The sequence below is a fragment of the Sarcophilus harrisii genome, chromosome 2 (genome assembly GCF_902635505.1).
Source record: "Sarcophilus harrisii chromosome 2, mSarHar1.11, whole genome shotgun sequence".
Lineage (NCBI taxonomy): Eukaryota > Metazoa > Chordata > Mammalia > Dasyuromorphia > Dasyuridae > Sarcophilus > Sarcophilus harrisii.
The window spans coordinates 283,514,328-283,540,109 of record NC_045427.1 but is presented as its reverse complement, the minus strand read 5'-3'; the positions used below and the strand labels follow the sequence as shown (position 1 = coordinate 283,540,109).

General features: G+C 37.1%; 1 protein-coding gene across 4 annotated transcripts in view; it reads left to right on the top strand.

Annotated features, from left to right (window-relative positions):
• ASB2 (ankyrin repeat and SOCS box containing 2) overlaps positions 1-25,782 on the top strand; it is an 84,723-nt gene that overhangs the window by 18,731 nt on the left and 40,210 nt on the right. For 2 of the 4 annotated variants that reach the window (XM_031952332.1, XM_003756158.3), the window contains exon 2: positions 14,589-14,838. In XM_031952332.1, the coding sequence (XP_031808192.1) occupies positions 14,600-14,838 (239 nt within the window). In that variant the 5' untranslated portion in view covers positions 14,589-14,599. Of the gene's footprint in view, positions 1-7,923; positions 8,097-8,768; positions 8,908-14,588; positions 14,839-25,782 lie in introns of those variants that run through there. The other 2 variants (XM_031952330.1, XM_031952331.1) reach the window with 2 other exon arrangements.

Genomic DNA, 25,782 nt, shown 5'->3' with positions numbered 1-25,782 from the left:
TCTAGGCAGAGAAAACAATGAGATGTATAAAATGAACAAATAATAGTCCAATTAGGCTAAAATATAGAGTGAAGAAAATAATGGAGATAAATAAAACTGATTGAAGCCAGATTAGGAGAGTCTTGAATTTTATATTAAGTAGTTGCATTCCATCCTCAGGAAGATAACTGTTTTTGCTTAGCTCGGGAGGAAGCAAAGTCCTTTGCAAAGGTGTGGATGAGTGGGTGGTCTCTGCTGTGAGGTAGTAAAGAGTGCTTCTTACATGATTTTATTCCCTAATAGAATAAATTCATAGTTTGTTGGGGTTGGGTTTGAGGCAGATGGGGATGGTAGAGTTGACTAAATAGGCAAGGAAACTTAAGGAGCCAGCTACTAATGAATTCTACCATCTTATGGCAAATTTATTTTTAACGTTAAGATGAAATTTATTTGTTCACAGGTTAGAGTCTTTTACTTTAATCAATCAATTTAGCTAAGATCAAACCAATGAAAGTACTTTTTTTGAAAAGTACAGGTGGGAAGAATTGTTTATCCTTTGACAATGATTTTTTCCTCAGCAAAGTGCATGCCCTAAATACTTTTAGGCATATTCGCCAGGTTGCTGTCTAGATTGTGCACAGACTGAATTTAAGTGTGGTGAAATTGCATAAAGTCATCAGCCTCATTCTCTCCTCCAGTTATTAAAGTTCAGCAAGAAGATAAAGATCAAGATGACTGGCAGTGGTCCAGGCTGGACCCTGGGCCTTTCTAAATTAAAATCTTTGTCTGTGGTCAAGTCTATTCAATGACTAAGGGCCAGGTAAGAATCAAAACAAAAGTTAGCCTGATTTATCATCACAAAGAGTAAGAGTTTCTGTTTTTTATTGGCAAAGAATTAGAAATTAAGGGGATGTCTATCAGGTGGTGGGGAATGGTTGAATAAGTTTAGGGTATATGAGTGGAGTAGGATACTATTGTGCTAAAAGAAATGGATGTGTTCAGATAAACCTGGGAAAACTAAGATGAACTGATGCAAAGTGAAAAATGCAGAACTGGGAGAACACTGTATACAATAACAGTAATGCTATAATGATGATCAACTGTAAAAGGTGGGGAAAGAGAAGGTAGGAGGAAAGAAAAGAGAGGAGAAAGAAGGGGAATATTAAGTGGGGAGCTCTGGAGAGATTGATAGATTTTGACTTAAGAGAACCTGGATTTAAATCTTGCCTCTATTGTTGTTGTTCAATTGTGTTTGAGTCTTTGTGACTTTTATTTGGGTTTTCTTGGTAGAGATACTGGAGTGGTTTGCCATTTCCTTCTTCAGTTCAATTTGCAGATGAGGAAACTGAGGCAAACGGGAATAAGTGACTTGTCCAGGGTCACACAACTAATACTCGGCCAAATTTGAACTCAAGTCTTATTACCTCTTGTTCCAGAATACCTAACTGTCCACAAATTCCTGCTTCTATTGTTCATTCCCTATATGATCCTGAGTAAATCAGCTACTCTTTTTGGGTTTCAGTTTTCTCATTTGTAAAATGAAAGTGGGGCTTTGGGGGAGTGGTGGACAGGATCATATCCCAGGTTGCTTGCAGCCTAAATCTTTCAGTGTATCAGACAGAGCTGAAATGAAACAATATCATCTGCTTCAATTTTTTAATCTTAATCTTAAACCTAGAAGAGGTACTTCATACTCAGAGAAGGGAATCTAATCAAAGCAAGTAGAGGGAATGGGGAGTGGGATTAGTAATGGATGTTTTGGTTCCTGGTCCAGTTTACCTTCTATCAAAAGAATCCTGCTCTTCTCCTAGTCTAGGTGATAATCCTCTCTGTTCCCTTACATCCTCCTTTTTCATCTTTGGCTTGAGTAACTGAGAATTGTTTATGTGTGTGTTCCCTTATCTTTATCTTTAGCTTGGGTGATAGATTCCCTTACCTTCTTCTTCACCTTTAGCTTGGTAACTGGTGTGTATGTGTGTGTGTGTGTGTGATTCTTTACCTTCCTCACATTTAGCTTGAGTAACTATAAATTTGGAGAGGGGAAGGAGATGGCAGCCTGGTTTAGTGACACAAATGCTAGTCTTGGGGATGGAATCTTGAACTTCGATTCAGAAAGGGCCTTTCAAGGGCATCTAGTCCAATAGCTTTAATTGATAGATGAGGAAACTGAGGGAAAAAGAGATAGTGTGACTTGCCCAAGATGACACATCAAAGGCCAGAGGTTAGGATCTGAATCTGCTAGGAAGACCTCCAATTCAGTCTCAGCGCCTTTTCCACTCCCTCACTCAATCTCCACAGATTTACCTTCACCTTCTCATCAATAGAATGGCTAAATATCTCTGCCTGGGACAAGCCTAGGGTTTATGGGAGGCAGCATGATACCAACACTTATAACTTGGACTTATAACACCTGAATTTACATTTTTCTTCTATGATCTTGAGAAAATCACAACCTCCCTGAGTGTCATTTTCCTAATTTGTTAAATGAGGAAGTTGTATTAGATAACCACTAAGGTCTCTATGAGTTTTTAGATCTGAAGTTCCCCCTTACCTACTTCCTAAGCAAGTCATGAACTCTCTAAGTCTCATTTTTTCATTTATAAAATGAGAATGAATAATAATTATCCTGCCTATCTTGTGAGGCAAGTACTTATATAAATGTGAGTTATTATTATTTCATGGACTTGGTCCTCTCCCCCTCCCAGGACTTCTTGAGAATGTTGACCTTAATTTAGACACTTGATATACTCTACTCTCGCTACAATACTCTCTTCCAGATTGATATCCTATTATAGGCCCTCTAGTCCTGCCGTAAACAAACCAGCCTGGATGGAATCCAAGCTAGACTGACTTCCTTTCACATTCAGCCCTCTGGCTGAAAGCTCCACTGAGCTTTCTGGGTAGGCTTGTGGAGCCTCAATAGGACTGAGGTATGGGGCCTAGATATTTGCTCTACAATTGAGGTCAGGAAAATTCCCATGATCTGTGGACCACTACACTAGGCAGATTTTTCTGGCTTGCTTGGCCACTTATTTTCCTTTCTCATCCCTGAAAATGAGTAGGTTTCCTCAGGGGAAATCTCATGTGTCTCCATCCCTACAGGCCTTTGGGAGGGAGAATTAGAAGTGTCTGAGGGCCAGTTCTACTAACTTCAGTTAACCATCTGTCTCTCTGCCTCAGTTTCCTTCTTTCTAAAATGAAGAGTCTGGAAAAGATGATCTGTAAGGTCCCCTCCGGTTCTAAATCCAATTAATGCATTCATGTGAGGAAAAAAAAAAGACAAAAAAATCCTCACATAAAATCTTCCAACCCGGCTGCCAGCCTGTAAATATGACAGTCTTTGGCCACAGTCCCATTGGCAGGGAGTCTCAATCCTAGGATTAGCCCTGGATAACTCATCTTAATGTGAGAAGGATCTTAAAAAAAAAAGACTCTGAGATCAAGCAAGATCCCCTTCTCACATATCCTGCCTTAATGTCTCAAACCCCTCTGTTAAGACTGCTTTCTTTCCAATTCTAGTTAAAAATCCAAAGGGACTGTACCTCTGATTTCTATAGTATGGGGATCTCCCAAAGGGAGAAAACTATTTACCAAGGAAGTTCAGCACTTTTTCTGCAACTTATAGTCATCCACTGAATCCTGAGCCTCTTGTCACTAGATTTCAATGCCTCTGAAAAAGAGAATGAAGCTTTGTGAAACTCTATCTAAATGAATTCCAATTCACACACAAGTCAAGTTGTCATTTGACGATATAGGTCCTCTTCAAAAATGAAGGACATACAAAAACAACAGAATTCAGGTGCTGATCTTCATTGGTAAAGGGAATTTCCTTACTGGGAGTATCCTATATTAATGAGATCTAATATCATGTCCAATGTTTAAAAGGTAGCAGAGGAGAAGGTCAGAAACTCAAAATTCTTGTTCTTTATTTTGTAGGTGTGGGAGAAAGAACAAATTAAATCTTGGGAATTAGAATTGGAAGGAAACTTAAAAGTACAATGATCTAATTTTGATTTTTTTTTTGTCTCAGCTGAGGAAAGACTTTAGAGATCATTTGGTTTAAGGCATCTAAGTGTTTGATAGTGGATAGAACACCAGGCCTGGAGCCGGAAGTCCCATCTTCCTGAATTGATATCTGGCCTCAGACACTTTCTAACTGTGTGACCCTGTGAAAGACACTTAACCCTATTTGTCTCAGTTTCCTTTTCTGTAAAATGAGCTGGGGAATGAAATGGCACACTATTCTAGCATCTTTGCCAAGAGAACCCCAATTAGGGTCATGAACAGTCAGACATAACTGAAAAACAATTGAACAACAACCCCCACCAAAAAAAATAAGGATCCTTGTGGGTTACATATTGGAAGTAGTTTAATTGTACATGAATAACCTATATCAGATAACCTGCTGTGTTGGAGTGGAGGGAAGGAAAGGAGAGGGGGAGAAAAATTTGAAACTTAAAAATCTTACAAAAATAAATATTGAAAACTATCTTTACATGTAATTGGAAATAAATAAAATACTATTAAGTTGAAAAAAGGGAAGTAAGAAAACCACATATTAACATTATCTATGTTTTATTGTCTTTTTATGTATTTTGTGAAAAATTTCCTAGTTATAATTTAATCTGATTTGCGTTTACTCAGAAGTTTTGTGGGGGAATTAGGCCATGTGTTTGATACCTCTGGTTCAGACTATAGTCAAATGTCTCCATTTAGAGAAAATCCCCTTGTCAGTCCCCTTATTCCATATTGTCATATCTCCAGTTGATAACCAGTGAAACATACTTCTGTCCCCAGTAGGACAGCCAAAGACCAGAATACCAGGCCAGTACTCATTCCTTCTCCTTAGGAGAAGCATCTATATTTGAAAATTTATCTTTTTCACGATTGAAACCCAATATTAGATCAAATTGCAATGTAAGAGACAACATCCACATATCCAAAGGGACATGAATAGTCCTTATCCAATGCTGTCAGATCTGATGACTCACAATGTCAGAATGTCAAAGCTGGAAGAGAATCTTCACCAGAGATAATCAAATTTTTGGTTCTTGAACTTTTTGCACTCAGATCCTCTTGCACCCCTACAATTATTGAAGTCCCCTCAAAGAGGTTTATTTTAGGTTTTGATTTTTGTTATATTAGAAATTTTTTAAAACCTCAGTATTATTAAGAAAATGGTTTTGGCTTCCTTGATAGGGAGTTTCAACCTATACTTTGAGAACCACTGATCAATAGTTTATAGTTGGAGATTTAAAGTAACTTACCTAATATTACATACTTACTAAGTAGCAAAACTAGAACTTTAAATGAAGTCTTCTTATATTCCCCTCCCTTCTTTCTAGCTTACATCTTTTTCTATTGTATCTTAAGCCTGTTCCCCATTAACGTCCCCCCAAAGTATAAATAACTGAACATGCTTTATGTGTGACCTCTTCCACCCCCATTCCTTTTGCTAATTAGGACTTGTATTTAGTAGGGGTCAATATTTTAAACTCAAAGGTATTGATTATTCTACTGTTCTATTCTACAGGAATTATTTAGGAGGCATCTAGGTGGTTCAGTGGATAGAACTCTAGACTTGGAGTCAGGAAGACCTGAGTTCAAACCCTTAATAACTGTGTGACACTGGGCAAGTCACTTAATCTTTGCTTAATCCCCTGGAGAAGAAAATGGCAAGCAATTCTAGTATCTTTGCCAAGAAAATACCAAACAGGATCATGGAGAGTTGGCTACAAATGAACAACAACAACAATAATGGAGTGGAATTGCAGACACCAGTGATCAGATTGTGGAAGATTTTTGAGGGAACAGGGTTATGGTTTCCTGTTGCCCCTGAAAGTCCCTCCCATAGACTACACTCAGCTGAGTAGTAAGGAATAAGATTGACCCTGCCACCATCAGCAGGTGGTGAGGGGAGACAGAGAAAGTGGAAAGGGCCAATGTGGGCACTGAAAGCCTGGGTCCATATGGTCAGCACTTTAGAGAGTTACTTTCCCATGAACTTAATGGAGTTCTCTTTTGTAGTTGTCATTCTGTGCCAAAAAAACAGCCCATTACTTTAAGTGCTGCCCACTGGCAAGAGGACATTTCTCTCCCAGGGTGCAGGGAAGGAGAGCAGACTGTTCCATGAGGAGATGATACGAGGAGAGCAGCTGCAGGATAGGCTGCTCAATCTGGAGGCAGCTAGGGGCCCCCCATCCCCCTGACACCACTCTTCCCCTCTCCCATCTCCTAGCCATGTTTAGTCAGGTCTTCCACATAAACCTCATCCCATCTGGGCCTGTATTTTTTTCCCCCTTAAAATACAATTTCTCCCTCTCTAGTCTCCCTGGGGTATTATTATGTATAGAAAAGCCATGGTGTGTTTACTTGAGAAATATTCATTATTCATCACAATCCACTCTTCTACAGGGTCACTTTCTCCATGGAGTCTGTTGATACATTTTTTTCCCCTGCTGCCCTAGGGTAGAACAGCTGTGAGATCAGGGGACCCTGGGGAGAGTCTCCACAGAAAGGCCCAGCTAGATAGCTAGTATTTGTGGGGTACAGAAAGAGGGGGAGATTTAGAGGGACTTTAAAGGTTCTCTACAGCTACTGCCTCAATTTTTCAGATAAATTGAAAACCAAAACAATTGAAGTGATTTGTGTTATGATTACATTGCTAGTAGTAGCATTATAACTCAACTCTAGATCATCTGGACCTTTTAACACCTTATTGTTGTTCAGGCATTTCAGTTGTGACTCCATTTGGGGTTTTCTTGACAAAGATACTGGAGTGGTTTGCCATTTCCTTTTCCAAATCATTTTTACAGGTAAGGAAACTGAGGCAAGCAGGGTTAAATGATTTACAGAAAAATGAATATTTCTGACTCTGGGACTGGTACTCTATCCACTGGACCATCTAGCTGTTCCTTTTGACATTCTTGACTCCTAATTCACTATTCTTTCTTTCTGAGACTAGTTTTTTCCTCCTCAGCTTATTCTTTGTCTATCTCTGAACAATGTACTTTTATGATGCTCACTTTCTTTACCTGCAAAATGATATTGACTTGAGTGCCTTTAAGATCTCTTTACTTCTATGGTCCTATGATCTTTAAGGTACCTTTTTGAGTCTGTGATTCATTGATTTAGGATATTTGTTCACCTTTGCCATCAATTCTTCTAGGTGTTTGGGAAAACCATCAAGTGGTGAGTTAAAATTTTAACTCTATTGCCAACACGTTCTGTGATCTTGGCAAATTAAACCTCCTCTCCGAGCCAATTTTTGTCTGTAAAATGAAGAAATTTGACAAATAACATCTAAAATCTTTCTTGGATATAGTATTCTATTGTTGAAAGTTCTCTAACCTATATTTTATGGTCCTTTCCAATACTAACATTATATATTCTAAGGTCTTTTCAAGCTCTAATATTCTGTGATTCTAATTTTCTAGTTATATATTAGTATATGGTGTCACCATAGTCATTTCAAGGCATAGCAAGTAATACCCTGAAAGCTCTTATATATGTGTGAGGTAGTGGTCATGGTAGTGGTGATGATAGTAGTATGAAAAGGGGAGGGAGGGGCTTCTTCAGTTGGAGATCTATTTCTTAGGTGACTGAAGAAAAATGGGCTGAGATTAAAGCTTACATTACTGAATCCTTATGATAATTATATATAATTATAATAATCCTTATAATAATTATAATATACAAAATTGAAAAAGCAGGCCAATGACTTAATATGCCTTTGTGTGTGTTTGGTTAGAATTTGGGAGAATAGACGAGTGGGATTATGAGGAGTAAAGAGAGGTCTACATTTTAAAAACACTGACTTCTATTCTCTAGATTTGTTTGTTCTTTCTTTCCAAAATTCCTTCAATTGTTTTGTGATTTTTCTCCCCTTTTATGTGTGCAATTCATTCCCCCCTTAGAGTTTAAGCTCATTAAGGGTGGAGATTAAGTCTCTTGTTTTGACTTGTGCTCCTATAGGACTAAGTATAGAGCTGGTCACAGAATAAGGCTTAAATCATGAAGGAAAGGGAAGGGAGAAAAAGGGAAGGAAAACCTCTTTTGGTGAAGATATAGGATCAGAACCAGAGACAGTCTTCACTGGTTGCTGGGTCAGCTATCAGGTAACATCTTATTTTCATGATTCTATGTTTTATCTTCCCGAAGACATCATAAATGCATAAGAGGGTCAGTTCTGCCACAAACTAGTTCTGAATCCCTTAATATATCTGAGCCTCAGTTTCCCTATTAATGAAAGAAAGTATTTATTAGTTTCTTACTGTGTGCCAAGTACTGTGCTAAGCACTGGAGATACAGGTACAGAAGTATATAACATACTGTTCCCAAATAGTTTCTATTCTAAAAGGGAAAGACTAATAGTGAGAATTTATATGGTACTTTAGGATCTGCACGGTACTTTACAAATATTTCATTTGATCCTTATAAAAACTCTTGACATATGTACTGTTATAATTCCCATTTTCCAGATGTGGAAACTGAGGTGTGGTTATTGTTGTTTAGTTGTTATGATTGTGTCTGATTCTTTGTGACTCAAGTCTTCTTCACTCTAAATCTATGCCCTACCCAGGAGAGTGAGTGAAATAATAAGACAATCCACTGGCACACCCTTTTCAGAACCAATGGTGGTATTAACTTGATTACAATTCTTAAAGCAAGATATGGAAAGCAGGAAGGGAACAGGGAGGAATATGGCAGCAAGGAAGAGAAATGCCCAGTATGAAACTAAGGCCCAACTGGCTCAGGGAGTTTATGCCTGGGTGCCTTGGTTCCTACAGGCTCCATCTAGAGAGATCTGTTTGGAGGACAGAGCAAACAATAGGAGTTGCGATGGGGTGAGAGAGCATTCGTGGACTTGATTTGAAGCATCTATGAATGGAAGTGGTAATACCTCCAGTACCTACTTTGTAAGTTGAGGTGAGAGCCAAATGAGGTTTTATATATATATATATATATATATATATATATATATATATATGATTATGTATATAATGTATATACATCTATAACATATAATAAATGTATTTATGTATATGTATATGAAATGTGCATAAATATAAGATTATGTACATACATTGTGTGTTTATGTGATAGGTACATAATATATACTAAATGTATGTAATATAATATATATATAATGTATGTAATATAATATATACTAAATGTATATAATAAATATGTATATAAAATTAGCTAGCAATGTAGGTATGGGGATAGAGTGCTGGGTCTGAAGTTCAGGAAGCCTCATCTTTCTGAGTTCAAATCTAGCCTTAGACACTTACTAGCTGTATGGCTCTTGGCAAATCACTTAACCCTATTGTTTACCTCAGTTTTCTTATCTGTAAAATGAGAGAAGAAAACAGCAAAGCACTCCAGTAACTTTGCCCCCCCCAAAAAAAAACAAACAAACAAACCCAAATGGGCTTATGAGAAATTGGGCATGATTCAAAAATGACTGAACAATAACAATAAAATATATTATGTGTGTAGATGTGTGTGTATATATGTGTATGTAAATAAATAAAATATATATGTATTTTTCTGTGTATACACATTCACACATATATAAAATCATCTTGCTTTGTAAACAAGATACCACATAGATGTTGGTTATGCACATATTTGGGATGCATGAATATACATTCTAGGTTTCCTATTTTGGTTTCCTTCCTTTAATAAACCTCCAGTGTTGTGAACTTTGTGCTTTTATATGGGTAGTTGTTTTCAGCATACTAGGGGGTACCCCATGCATATTCCTGTTTCCTTAGTGAAGACTTTTTGAGCCAAGAAAAATGAGAAAATCTTCCAAAATATACCAAAGTTCTTTATATCATTTTACAAGGGCTACTGTAGTGTAGAAACGTGAGATGTTATTATTATACTTCTGTAGTCCTTAGCTCAGAACTGAGTATAAAGTTGGTAACCCATCTATATAAGCAATTAGATAGCACCATAAATAAAGTTCTGGACCTGAAAGGAGAAAGTCCTGAGCTTCAATCAGGACACTCAGACTCTACTTTCCTACTATGATTTTGCTAATGCAATGCTATCTCCACTTAGAATCCTAATTCTGCCTTTACAGTCTTCTATGAAGCTTTCCCTGATGCCCCTGGACAGTAAGATTTTCTCCCACTTTCCCATTTTGTTTATACTTCTTTTAAGGTACTTTTCTCTCTTGTGATACTCTAAAGTATAGCCAATTTTACCTTCTCCCTAGTTTTCACATGTATTCTGTCTCCTATAGCATGGTCATTCTCCAGATCTGGAAGATACTTCCTTTCTTACCTCTACCTTATAGGTAAATGCTTTTGGTATGTTTCAAGCACCACCTTTTCCATAGAGCCTTTGCTTATCTTCCCTACTTCCAGTATTTCCCTTCCCTAATTATCTTGGAATATATGTGTGTGTGTGTGTGTGTGTGTGTGTGTGTGTGCGCGCGCACGCGCTCTTTGAGTACTTAAATTTGTTTTTATTTAACTTTATATCCCCAATGCATAGAATAGTACCTAGCATATAGCAGTCACTTGATGGAGAATCAGACACTAGCTATAAGATCACTTAGCTAATTTGCCTCAGTTTCCTCATCTGTAAAAGTAGCTTGGGAAGGAAATGGCAAATTAACCCAGTATCTTTGTCAAGAAAACCCCAAAAGGGGTCACAAAGAATTGTATAGGGCAGAAAAAAGACTAAATAACAATAAATAAATTCTTGTCCATTGATTGATTGTATCATATAGATGGTCTCCAAAAATCTTGGTGCGTTTTAAAGTCCTTTGGACACATGCGCTGTATTGCTACTGTACCTTTTAATAGTGCCTTAATATTTTCAAACTACTGGTACAATTATTACTATCCCCATTTTATAAATGAGAAAACAGAAAATTTGAGAAAGTTGTCCAAGTACTTAATGTGTTAGAACTAGATTTGAGCCCAGGATTCCTTACCATTACTACCTTCAAGACTTGGGCAATTGTTCAACTTTTCTATAATGTGAAAAGTGTAGACTAGATGAGTTAATTCCATTCAGCAAATATATATCAAGCACTAGGTGATAGATTTCTGGGTTCTGGTAACAGCTTCTTTCAAATAAATATAATTTAATACAGGATATCCTATAAGTTAGAGCTGTTTTAAGGGCTTAAAATTGACATCTTGGGAAGTCCTTTCTCTTAAGGAACTTACATTCTACTAGGAGATACAGCATTTACAATTATAAGCAAGTACAAGATATTGGGAAAGATTGGTGTCCAACAACTGGGCAGGAGAGAAATCAGGGAATGCTTCCTGAAGGAGGAGATAGCACCTGAGTGGAGCCATGCAGGAGGCTATGAATTCTAAAAGGCTGAACTGAAAGGGAAATGTACCATAGGCATAGGATACAGTCTGTAAGTGACAGATTAAATGCAGAGATGAGGGAATAACAAAGCGGGTTCTTTGTTTGGAACTCGGAATGCACGAAGCAGATTAATGTGAAATGTCTATAAAGTGAAGCTGGAGCTAAACTGTCAAAGGCTTGAAATGACTGTAATATTTTTAGATACAATAGGGAGTTTCTTGAGCAAGTGAGTGACATAGTTGTATTTAATTCTCTGGGCATGAATATGGGGTTTAGATGGGAGAGGAAAAAAAATGGCAGCAGGGAGAACATTCAGGAGTTCATTGCAGTAGCCCAGGTTTAGGATGGGAAATTAGTGGTAGGTGGAGAAAGGAAAGGAAATAAGCATTTATAAAGTACCTCGTATATTCCTGTGTTAGGTACTTTAGAACTGCTATCTTATTTAATTCTCACAACAACCTTGTGAAGTAGGTACTATTTTAAAGTTTATTCTTAAGGAAACTGAGGCACGAGTAGTTAAGTGCTTTGCCCAGGGTCACACAGCTAGTCATTATCTCAGGCTGACTTTGAACTTAGGTCTTCCTTACTCCCAGCTCAGCATTCTTTAGATTGCATTGCATCACCAGCTGCCTGGTGAGATTTAAATATTGTGGAAATAAAACTGATAAGACATGGAAGTAGGAAATTGGAGAGAGTGAAGAATCAGGAACGACTTTGAAGTTAACATACTTAAGTAACTGAAAGGATGGCGATTGCCTCAATAGAGAGAGAATTTTGGAGCAGGGACAAGTTTTACTCCCACACTAGCTCTAATGCCTTTGCTGGGGAGTAGAGTGGGTGGATTGTTTTGGATATATTATATTTGAGGTCATAAGATCATAGATTTAGGGCTAAAAAGGACCTTAGATGTTGGTGTTCTTTCTTCTTTAAAATCTAAGAGTTCTCTCGGGGAGAGAGGGTTTCTTGGGGAGGTTTTCTGGAGGCAGCTTTAGTTTCAGTTACAAGTAAATAATCACCCCAAATCGCAGCCAGCTGATAAAAATTCAGATCTTTTATTGTGTCCTTCAATATAGCCCGGTTAGCTCAGAGGCCTATCTCTCTGCTTGGTTCTAAGAGCTCTTGCAGCTTTGTCCTTGGCTTCTGCCTCTGCTTTCTTCAACCTCCAGCCAACACCAAGATGGAAGATGAAAATGAATCTGTCTTGCCTCGGAGAGAGGGCTTGTGGGCTTCCTCCCAGAATGCTCCTCTCTGACCCCTGGGAATGTTCCCAAGAAACTCTCTTGAAGCTCTAAAAGCTTCCTCTATATATATATGATCTCCCAAAGGTTAACTCTTCCTCTGAGAGAATGGGATTCTGGGTTATCTCCCAGAGTGCTCTCTGGCCCTAAGTGCTTCAAGGGAGGTGTGAACACAAGCATTATTGTCTATCAGTTGTACTTAGTACCTTGTTTCAAGTTCTGGCCCATAACATCTCCTCGTAGGATCAGATTAATCATACTGAACCATGCTAAATTAGATAATTATTGTCTCTATCAACTCTAATGACTTAACAGTTTGTAAAGATTCCAACACTTAGAGAACATGGATTGTAATCGATTCATTTTACACTTCAGGAAACCAAGATTCCACTTAAGTGACTTGTCTGGATTTGAACCTAACTCTTGCTGGCCTATAAGTACACTTGACCACAATACTTTCTCATACAAGCAATGTCCAGCAGGCAGTTGGTAACATTGGACTGGGGTTTAGAAAAGAGATCTAGGCTAAATATATAGATTTGGCAATTGTATGCATTGATATGGTACCCAAATCCATAGGAACTGATGAAATCATTAAGAGAGAAAATATACCAAGGGAAAAGAGACCAGCATGAACCCTTGGTTGAGGATTGGGGGACATACAGAGTTGGATGATGGAGATGAATGATAATTCAGCAAAGGAATTTAGGAAGGAGGTGGTCAGATATAAGAATCCGGGGAGAGAAGTATCATGGAAACCAAGGGAAGTGGATGCCCCAGAGGAGTAAGTGGTCAAAACTTAAAGGAAGATCTGGAAGGATAAAACCTATGAACAGACCATCAGCTTTTGCAGTTAAGTGATAATTGATAACCTTGGAAAGAGAAATTTCAGCCAAGTGTTTGGGCCAGATTGAAAGGGGCTGAGCAATAGAAGGTGGGAATGTGGAGATAATAAAAATAGATGCCTTTTCAGGGAGTTTGACTGTGAAAGGGAAGAAAAATGCAGGTTGATAGCTTGAGGGAATGGCACAGTCAAATGGCAGTTAAATTTTTTATTGGTAAACTATGGGGGAGATCTGATTCCTTTTAGCTTGAAAAGATTGAGATCTTACCATCCAAAGTCTTGTGTATAATTACACCAAGCTGCCTCTTCTGTAGTTATCTGCATTCATGTCTCATGTTTGTCTCTAGACTGCAGTGCCCTTAAAGGGAGGCACTTTGTCTCAATAATATCATCTAACTTAACATTTTTTATAATTCTTTAAAGTTTTCAATTGATTTACTTATAACAATCCTCTAAGGTAACATTGCTCAAGTATTATTATTGTTCCCATTTCACAGATGAGGAAAACTGAATCCCAAGGAGGAAAAAGTGACACACAACTAATAAAAGTTAAATTCAGATTTGAGTTCAGTATTTATAATAATAAATAATTAGCACTTGTATACTATGTGCCAATCACTTTACAAATATGGTCTCATTTGATCCTTACAATCACTCTAGGATGTAAGTACTATTGTCATTATTCCCATTTTATAGATTTGAAAACTGAAGCAAAAAAAGAGGTTAGATGATTTGTCCAAAGTCACACAGATAGCATCTAATGTTGGATTGCCTTCCTGACTCTGGGCCCGGTGTTCTGTATCCCCTCCATCACCTAGTTGCCTCTGGTACCCATCTTCTTTCACTTTCTACTATAACACACAACTCTGTAGTTATTTATACAATGTCCATTCTCCTGCTCTATAAGAATCTTGAAGTCATGGAGTGTCTTACATATTCCTATATTCTCTTTTGAACCCCTTATGGGTCCTTATAAATAGAATGAGGTCAAAACTTTTTATTTTAGTTGTAAAGATATTGTCTCCTGTAGTTGAATTTATTGTCTTTTAGCTAATTCTCCCAAGGCCCCTGCAGAAACTACCCTAGCAATTAAGATACTTTAATTTCTCACAAAGTTTGTCAAGAGTTTTAATGTTCTTTACCTCCTCACTGAACTCTCTTTTTTCACCCTTTGATAACAGACTGGGGGAGGATGGCCACGGAGATCACTACACCGAGGACCCAGAGAACTATTGGACATGAAGAGTACAGTCTGTATAGCAGTATGAGTGAGGATGAGCTTATCCAAATGGCCATCGAGCAGAGCCTGACTGACGGCTCCCCTGGGCAACCAGCTGTCCCAGGCTGTCAGAAAGCTCAGACAGCAGCGAGAGAAACAGCTGCAGCCAATCGCTCCAACAGGCCACCTGCCCATTTTTACCCATGGACCAGGTAAGTGAATGGAAAATTGTGTGCATGTGGGGGGCAGAGTTGGGTGGGAATGAGGACTTGGGGGAGTAATGGTAGGATAAAAGGAGGAGGGAATGATTAAACAACAGAACTCTGTCTTGCCAGCCAAGAGTTTGGCCAAGCAAAGGGAGGCAATATGAAGCAGTGGAAAATCTGCTGGATTTGAAGTCAAGGAGGTGGAATCCAGGCTCTAACATTTATGAGTTGTATACCCATGGTAAATGATAAAATTTTTAACAGCCTCAGTTTCTTCATTTGAACATGGGAATAAGACATTGCTTACCTTATAAGACTATTTTGAGGAAGGTGCTTATAAAGTATCGTAGAAATGGGAATTATTTTATATGGCTAGTTTTCAATTATCTATGTAAAAGATGCTGGTGGTGGAATGAATGATGTGGAGAGTCTAAAATGCTGGCTAATCCTGGAAAGAATTTTCATTTATCTTCAGAATGCTTTTGTGTGTTTTAACTTTGGATATGAGAGACTGACTGATGTAATGAGGGCCAGCCATGAAGTCAGGAAGATATTTCTTAGCTCACATTTCTATAGTGGTTTTCCTATGACAAGCCTGGGGGGGAAGGTATTGTAATGCCTATTTTACATTTAAATTCAATTCAACAAACATTTATTAAATTTCTACTATGTGCCAGTCACTATGTTAAGCCCTGGGAATATTAAAACCAAATTAGACTCTTCCCTGATATCAAGATGTATGAGTTCAAAGTCCTGGGTGCAAGATCTGCTTCTTGAATAAATTATATTAGTTGTTTGAACCTGAAAAGTTTTGTAACTTTTCAGTTATCACAGCATGGTAACTGGCACATAGGCATTTAAAATAAAACATTGTTGAATTAAATTGAGTGAAATATAGTTACAAATGTGTTGCTGTTTAGAATTGATGAAGGGAATCTATAGGCTAAGTCTTTCTTAAATAGAAGAAATGTTATAGGTTTAATATTTCTTTATATATATATATATATGATGCAGTTTGATGAAACCTATGGATCCCTTATGTGAATAATATTTTTAAATGAAGGAAATGATAATTTTAGTTAGAGCAAGGATTCCTAACCTGGAGTTCACAGATAGATTTCAGGAAAATCTATAAATATAGATGGAAAAATTACGTCTTTATTTTCACCAGTCTTTGGATTCTTTTGAAATCTTTTACTTTATGATTTTAAAAATATTATACTGAAAAGGTTTCTATAACTTCATTAGACTACCAAAGGTATTCCATGACAGTGAAAAGATAAAAAAAAGCCCTATTAGAGGTTAATAAAAATAAAGACGTAATTTTTTCCCATTCAACTTCATGGACGTCCTGAAATCTCTCCTTTATAATACTTGGGATTTAAGATAAAGAAGCCCTGATATTCTAGTGCAACTCCTTCATTTAATAGAGAAATAAATGGAAGTTCAGAGGAAGAAACTAATTTGTCCAAAATCAATCAAGTAAAATAAGTGATAGAGGCAGAATTCAAATCTAAATTCTTTGATAGAAAATCTAATACCCTGAGCCAACACCATTTCTTTCCTTGCCCTGTCCCTAGATAGTAGAATGTTAGACATAGAGTCAAGAAAAAGTGTGTTCAAATCTAGCCTCAGACACCTGAGTACTTGACTACTAGTGAAGGCACTTGACTACTATCTGCCTCAGTTTCTTTAACTGTAAAATGGGGATAAAAATAGTACCTGCCTCCCAGGATTGTTGGGAGATTCAGATGAGATAATATTTGTAAATGCTTCACATAGAGCCTAGCACATAGTAGGAACTTAATTGATGCTTGTTTCCTCCCTTCCTTCTTGTTCTCCATATTGAAAAATTACCAGATCTACAGTTTTAAGATTGTTTTATTTCAACCCAGAAGATCATTTTTCACTTAGGATCAAAGCAAAACACACTTCGGAATATTAACCTAGATTGGAACTCTTCATATAGCTAAATGAGGCCTAAGCCATTTAGGGTTAGGGGTTCTAAAGAGATTGAGCCCATTTTTTTTTTTGTTACTTTCCTGATAGATTCTTTCTGAAGTCCCAACAAAAATAAAAACAGAATAATATGGTTACATTTACATGTTAGATTTTTTTTATCATTTGATGAATAGTCTGTGTTTTGGCCTAAAATAAAGTCTTTTCTTTCCCCACCTGAGGTAGAGAAAGAAGCTTCCCTGTAGCTCTCTTCCCTGCCCTTTCCCTGTTACAGTTTTCCTTTTACATGCCTATTTGAACTTCATGATAATCTATGAGGTAACTGCTATGGGAATTATTATTCCTATTTTACATATAAGGAAACTGAGGCTCAGGAAAGTTAAATAACTTGCTCATGATTAAATAGATATTTGATGTTAGCAATAGCATTTAAATCTATCTTAATTCCAGATTCATCTCTCCATTAGGGTGTGTCTCTACAGCAGTTAATGTGAGGGATGGGAGAATTGGAAAGCTACTAGGATGGAGGTTAGAGTCACAGCATTTGGGAGAGAGTGAAGTGAAATGATTTTAGAGGTCCCTCCTGGTTCCAGGGTTCTGATGATTAGGATCAGGTTTAAAGAATGTCTTCACAAGTACATCATGATTGAGGCAGCATGGCAGAGAGGGACAGAATAGGCTCAGGTTCTGTTTCTGATACATACTGGCTATGTGACTTTGAGCAAGTTTTCATTTAACTTTCAAAGCTTTTAAGGAAAATCTAAGACAAAGGTGAATACCAGTTGATAGAAGGAGTTTCCTTATTGGAGAATTCTATTTCATTTCTGTTTTTCTGCCTCTATCTCTGTCTTTTTTCTCCTCTTTACCTTGTTTATCTCTTTCCTTCTCCCCCTTTTTTTCTTTTTCTTTTCCTCTCCCCCACCTCTCTCCTTTTTTCTCACCCTTTTTTCTCCCTCCCTTTTCTCTTTTTCCTTTCTTCTTTCCCTCTTTTTCTTTCTCCTTTCTTTCTCTCCCTTTTCACTTCTTTCTCCCTCACCCACTCCCCTTTTTCTTTTCTCTTCTTCTCCCTTTCTCTCTCCCCTATTCTCTTTTTCTCCTTCCTTCCCTTCTTCCTCTTTTTCTTTCTTTCCTGCTCATTGACCTCTCTCACTCCCTCTTTTTCTCTTTCTCCCTTTCCCCCTCTCTCTTTCTTTCCCTCTTCCTTCTTCTTTCCTTCTTTATCTTTCTTTCCCTCCTCTTTACTACCTGTTTCTCTTTCTCTCACTCCCTCTCCCTCTTCTCTTTTTTTCTCCCTCTCCTCTCTCTCTCACTTTTTTCTCCCTCTCTTTTTCTCTCTCTCCCTCTTTCTTTTTCTCCCTCTTCCCTCTTTTTCTTTTTCTCTCTTCCCCTCTCATTCTCCTTCTCTTTCTCCTCTGTTCCTCTCTCTTTCTCTTTATCTTCTCTCTCTTTACTTACTCTCTGTCTCTGACTTTTCCTTGTATGTGTGCTCTGATCTAGGAGAAAAAGAATTGAAACAAAGCTCAGCATGAGCTTTATCAAAGGGCTGGATATCAGAAAGTCTATTCTTCATTTTTATTTTTTTTTTCAATTTGGATTATAGGTTCAGACTACCATAGGGATCCAGTTGGAAGCATTGGAGTACAGCAGGAAGAGTATTACTTCTGAGTTGTTATTTAGTAATTTTTTTTATTTATGTCTGACCCATTTGGAGTTTTCTTGGCAAAGATACTGGAGTGGTTTGCCATTTCCTTCTCCAGTTCATTTTACAGATGAGGAAACTGAGGCAAATAGTGTTTAATGACTTGCTTCAGGGTCATACACCTACTAAGTATGAGAGGCTAGATTTGAATTCACAAAGATGAGTTCTCCAGGCCAGGTGCTCTATCCACTGTATCACTTAGCTGCCCTTCTCTGATATTCATGTTTCACCTTGGGCAAGTTATACAACTTCTCTGGGCCTTAAATTCCTTATTGAGGATGGTTCTTGAAATGGTCTCTGAATGGTCTTCCAGCTCTAGCTCTGTGATCCATGAATTTTTCCCATTGATATGAAGACTGAATCTGCATTTGTCAACATTTTTTTCTGAACGGATAGTGACCCATTTCTTCTTTGCTTGAGAATGTTCTCAGTGGATCAGCTCCAATAGGCTACAAAGTTATTTGGTGAAAACAGTATTGAGAATGTGGGTGTATACTTTGTAATGTAGTTTCAAGGACTTCCTCCTCCCACTCTGTGTAAATAGCATTGCTGTACACAGATAATGTAACAGTCCTCCTGGAAAAGTTCCCCAGTATCTTATTAGTCAGTACTCCAGTATCCAAGACTGGGATCAGTAGAAGTGGACTATACACATACTTGAGCCCTGAATAAATAAGTCTTTTGTGGCCTTTAAACCTTTACTGTATTAAAAAGCTCAGTTATTAAAGTTAGGATGACCACAATACATTGTCGTGCAGTTTGTACTCTCTTGTATGTGAGAAGATAAACTGAGTCCTCTAGACTTGAACTCATAGTATCATGGCATCTTGAAGGGGGAAAAGGCCTAGAAAAATATCTGATTTGACCCCTCCCCATCTCTACAATATTCTAAACATAGGATCACCCATTTGTTGTGTCTAAACACTTTCAGGGATTGAGAGTTCATTATGGATAAAGGATAGACATGACATGGTAGATGGAACTTTAAAATGGAAATCTAGAAAATATAGGTCCAAATGCTTCCTTAGATTGTTACTAATCTATGAAATTTTCCTGGTATAATAATATGACAAAAGCTATGGCAAAAATCAGATAATATATTTAAAGCATTTTGTAAACCTTAAAGTGCTATTTTTGTTTAGTCATTTTAGTCATGAAATTCCATTGGGGTTTTCTTGGCAAAAATAGTGGAGTTGTTTGCCATTTCCTTCTCCAGTTCATTTTACAGATGTGGAAACTGAGGCAGAGAGGAGTAAGTGACTTGCTCAGAGTCACACAGCTAGTAAGTATCTGAGGCTAGATATGTACTCAGGTCCTGCATTCTATTCACTATATCTACTATATAACTGACCTGAAAATACTATAAATGCTTTTGTTGCATGTTATCTCATGAATTGGTGTATTTCACTTTGGAATTATTTGAACTGTGAGCATGTTTTTCCTTCTGTTGAACTGAAATCCACTTCTAGCTTCTATGGGTCAGTGCTAGTTCTGCCCATTGAAAACAAGTGGAATAAAGCTAATCTTTTTTACCTGTGAGCCAAGAAAGACAAGTTTTGTTCATAGAATTTGTCTTTTGCTTGAAGATATTGACTAAATTCCTCCCCACTCTCTAGTCTAGGCTAAATATCTCCAATTGCTCCTCAAAAGATAGTACTTTAGATGTAGTAATAAATGTTTGCCAACTTGAAGATTCAGATCTACACACTCTGGTGGCTCTCTTCAAGAGGCTAGCTAGTTCCCTAATTTCAGCTTTTAAAGTCTGTTGTTGGTTTTTTCCCTACATCTCTACTCTGTTTATTCTAAAAAACAAACAAAAAATTTTAAATGTACTAGAATATTGTAAACAAACATATAGGGCAAATGACATTGTTTTGCTTTTGTTTTTAAAATGGTTTTTAAACCATTCTACAGCAGTGAATATGTAGCAAACCACAAACACCAGAATTGAAAGGAACCTGGAAGGTTCCTTCCAATCTGTATCTAAATAGAATCTCCTATTCAATATTTTTAACAAGTAGACTTGATTACCTCCAAATAATACTACCTCATAAGAAATCTCATTCCATTTTTGGACCCAGCTAGGTGACATAGTGGATAGAGTACTTGGCCTGGAGTCAGGCAGACGAGTCTTTCTAACTTCAAATCAAGTGAAAAGACACTTACTAGTTGTATGATCCTGGGTAAGTTACCTACCCCTTTTTGACTCAGTTTTCTCACCTATAAAATGAGCTAGAGAAGGAAATGGCATCTACTCTAGTGTCTTTGCTAAGAAAAACCCTAAATGGGATCATTAAAAGTCGGACATGATTGGAAAAACCACTGAACAAAAAAATCTCATTCAATGAGCAAATTCCATTCCCACTCATGTACCTAAGTACTTAAAATTTTTGGCCCTTATGTTATCCAAAAGGCTTCCTCGCTGGGTTCTGGTTTTTCTGTGGTACTTTGTTAACAGGAGTATTTATGGGTCCTAGGAAAGAAACTATTGAGAACTTGGGAACTTACAAATAGAATCAGTCAAGAATCAATCCAATAAACAGGATTAGATTTAGGTCATATGACCTAGTTTGGATTCATGCATTGATGCTTAACTATTTGTGTGACATTGGGAAAAATCATTTACAAATGTGCCTATTCAGCTAATTAATTAGGTCATTCAGCTAACAAATGTTTGTAGTGGCATTTGAACCCAGCTCACCTTAATTTTAAGTTCAGAACTTAATCTACTATATCATATTTCTTCTTGAGAGCAGTTAGTTTTAGAGTCTGAAGAATGAAAAGTCAAGTCTTCAAGCATTTATTAAGAACATAGAACTCTGAAGTGACAAACGCTATGCTAAATGCTGGGAATACAAATGCAAGCAAAAAGACACAGTTCCAGCCCTCAAGGGCATTCTAATGAGGGAAGACAAGAAGTAAAAGGGAATTGAACATCATGGGAGAGGAGAAATAGTTCCAGAAAAGTCCAGGGATTGAAGGATAGGTGATCTGGGTGCTTCATCAAAATGGAAGTTCTAGGATGAACTCATCATTGGAAGAAAGGGACCACAGAAAGGAAAAGGGAGCTGAAACATTGTTTGAGAAAGCCTTAGAAAACTCAAATTTGAGTCACAGCCTAGCCACTTACTAGCTATAAAATCATAGGTCACTGGCTTTCTCTTTCTTGGACTCAGTTTATTTATCTGAAAAATGAAGGAATTGGGTTAGATAATGTTATTAGGTCTCTTCCAATCTAAACATTTTCTAAATAAATAACTTATTTGAATATGTTCTACAAAAATTGGTGTAATAGAGGACTCTATGGCCTTGATTTCCTAATCTATAAAAAGAGGGGACTGGAATAGATAGGAGCAAGCTAGGTAGAATAGTAGATAGAGTGCTGGGCTTGAAGTCAGGAAGATGAGTCTTCCAGAGTTCAAACCTAAGCTTAGATACCAACTGGGCAAGTCATTTAACCCTGTTTGCTCATGATTTCCTCATCTGCAAAATAAGCTGGAGAAGGAAATGGCAAACTGCTTTAAAGTATCTTTCCCGAGAAATGGGGTCAGCAAGACTCAGACATAACTGAAATAACAGCACTTAGCACAATGCCTTACATACAGTTGGTACTTAGTATATGTGTGTGAAGATCAACTGGACTGAATCAAAATATAGAACATCTGATATTTATTCTAAAGGATCTTAGCTCACAGAATGAGATCTCAAAACTAGACTATGAAAGCAGGAAGTTCTCAGAGGAACACGGATTTAAACTAAATAGGATCTTAGAGAACACTCTTTAGTGAGGTATTGGTAAATGTTTAACAACTGGCTCTCTGGGTGAATAAAAAGGAAAGTATGACATGCTTTTTAAAAAATAAAACCTTTTATTTTCAACACACGCACATATAGTTTTTGACATTCACCCTTGCAAAATCCTGTGTTCCAAATTTTTTTTCTCCTTCTTTCTCTCACTCTTTCCTCTAGACAGCAAGTATTCTAATATATGTTAATAATGTGCAATTCTTCTATAAATATTTCCACAAATATCATGCTGCACAAGAAAAATCAGATGAAAAAGGGAAAAAATGAGAAAGAAAACAAAATACAAGCAAACAATAACAATAAAGTGAAAATACTATGTTGTGATCCACACTCAGTTCCCATAGTCCTTTCTCTGGGTGCAGATGGCTCTTTTCATCACAAGATCATTGGGAGTTACTTGAATCATCTTGATGTTTGAAAAGAGTCCATCAGAATTGATCACCGTATAATCTTCTTACTGCCTTGTACGATGTTCTCTTGGTTCTACTCACTTCATTTAGCATCAGTTCATCTAAGTCTCTCCAGGCCTCTCTGAAATCATCCTGCTGGTCATTTCTTACAGAACAATAATATTCCATAACATTCATATGCCATAACTTACTTAACCATTCTCCAACGGATGGGCGTCCACTCAATTTCTATCTAGTTCCTTGCCAAAAAGGACCACTACAAACATTTTTGTACATGTGGGTCCTTTTCCCTTAGTACAACATATTTTTAAGTTTAATTTGCATTATTTACATTTTCTTTATAACTTTCTACAGAATAATATGTCAAGGCAAGATTTGTACTATTTGCTGATTTCCAAGGTCTAAATGCTTATACTGAAAATTTAATAATTAGCACTCAAGGCTCAGTATAAGCTGACTCCAGCACATTAGTCCAACCCATTCACTTTAAACTGGAGGAAACTGAAGCTGGGGCTGGGGAATTAGCTTATCCAAGGTCATGCTAATAATTAATTTTCTTCTTTTAAAGTTGGCCTACTTATATCACTGATAAGAAAGCAGTTGGGTACAATGTTTGGGGACCAAGGTCAGGTCTAGATCATGGTTTGAGGTCAGAGATAAAATTAAAAAACAAAACAAAGTAAAACATTTTCTTATCTACTTCCTCTACCTCCCCTGCCTCTACCCCAATCCCTTGCAGCCACCTTGAGGATGGATGTTAAAGAAGAAAAAAACCATAAAATGACATCCACTCAAAATCATGTGAAAATAGTTTTGGAACAAAAGTACCATTCTCTATATCCCATCCTATCTTAAACTTGGGATCATTTTCAAGCAGTACGGTGATTTAGTGGGTAGAGTGGTTGGAAAGACTTGAATTCAAATCCTGCTTCTGATACTTATCTCTGTGACCCTGGGAAAAATCACTTCACCTCTATTGATCTCAGTTTCTTCATCTTGAAAATGGGATAATAATATTATCTCCCTCACAGGGCTATTTTAAGGATCAAATGAGATAAGATATGCAAAGTACTTTTCAGAATTTAAGGAAGTAATTAATACTTTTTGTTGTTCTGTCCTTTCTAACTCTTTGTAAAACCTCATTTGGAGTTTATTTAGTAAATATTGGAATGGTTTGCCATTTTCTTCTGCAGCTCATTTTACAGATGAGGGAACTGAGGCAAACAGGCTAAGTGACTTCCCCAGAGTCACACAGTGTCTGAAGCTGGATGATTCTTCCTAATTCTAAACCCAGTGCTCTATGTGCTGTCACCTACCTATCTTAATAAATGCTAACTAGTTATTCTATATAGCAACAACAACAATAAATATTTTTTCAGTGCCTACCTTCAGTAAGGTATTATGCAAATACAAAGACAAAAATAAATAAATAAATAAATAAATAAAAACAACCTTGGTATTGGGTAAGAGATGATAAGATAACATTCCACTGCAGGACTATAAGTTATACTCAAAGAAGAAAATCTGAGATAATTTGAGGAGATCAAGAACTCAAATAACTAAGGGAATCAGGAAAGACTTCTCATAGAAATCCTGTTTGAATTGAATGTTGAAGGAAGTTAAGAATTAAAAGAAGTAGAGGTGAGGAAGAAAGGCAACAGCTAGACCGCTGTTTGGTTTGGATGTAGAATGTGTGAAAGGAAGTTGCACAAACTATGTCTGGCAAGTCACAATCTTGTGAAGGGCTTTAAACAAGTTGAGGAGTTTATATTTTATGGTAGAAACCATAGTAAGGAATGAAAAATTCCTGAGCAGGGGCATGGTGTGAATTAGTCAAGAAAAATTTATGGAACACCTATCATGTATCAGGCTAAGGGGATACAAGTACAAATAGAAATAGAAAGGCAATCTTTACTCCTCAAGGAATCTTTTTTTTTTTTTTTTTTTTTTTAAATGTTTAGCCTTTTCTGTTTTCTTAGTGATGATGAAAGTGCTTCGCCATTTCCTTTTCTGGATCATTTACCAATGAGCAAACTGAGACAAACAGGGATAAGTGACTTACCCAAAGTCACACAGCTAGTTAAGTGTTAAGTATCTGAGGCTGCATTTGAACTCGGGTCCTCCTCATTCTGGGGCCAGTGCTCCGTCCATTGCACCATCTACCTGTCCCTATTTCCTTTTCTCTTGATCAGATACATTGAATACAAGGCTGATGCAGCCCATGATACTCCAGAGCTAAGCCTGAGCTATGTTAAAATGAAATTGGGAAATATTTAACAAAATAAACACAAAATAATAAAACACAGATAATGTGATTAGGTTTTCTAAGTTAATGTGTATCTGTAAGGATCCTAATGTCTGCTTTAGTGAACCCTCCTCTTTCTATCTGAGTTTGACATCACTAGTCTAGACTTTTATGAGGCAATTTATTTCTAACTTTTTAAATGCACTTATTTTGTATTAAATGTTTGTATTCCAATTTATTACTAAAAGTACCTCTTGAATTTATATAACTGCTTAAGGTTTGCAAAGCACTGAACTTTGTTTAATTTATTCTTCTAACAATCTTGTGAGGTGGATGTTATTATAATTCCCATTTTACAAATGAGAATTTGTAGGAAAATCTTTAATAATGAGGTAGGGCAGTAGATAAAGAGCTGGGCCTGGAGTCAGGAAGAGATGACTTCAAATTTAGTCTCAGACACTTACCAGCTGTGTGACCCTGAGTAGGTCACTTAACTCTGTTTGCCTCAATTTCTTCATCTGTAGAATAAACTAGAGAAGGCAATGGGAAACCACTCCAATATCTTTGCTAAGAAAACCCCAAATGGGGTCACAAAGAATTGGATATCACTAAAATCAAAACAAAAAACATTTAGGGATACATGATTTCAAATCAATGGACCACAAGAGCAGAATTTCAAACTTTCTGTGTCTCCAAATCCCTACACACAGAGCAGGTGCTTAATAAAAGCTTGTTGAATTAAACTCGGTTGTCAAAAAGCAGAAGAGGAAAAGGGCATGGTTTGAGACTCAGCATTCCTGGAGGAGGCACTTCTCAGCCTAGATGAGACC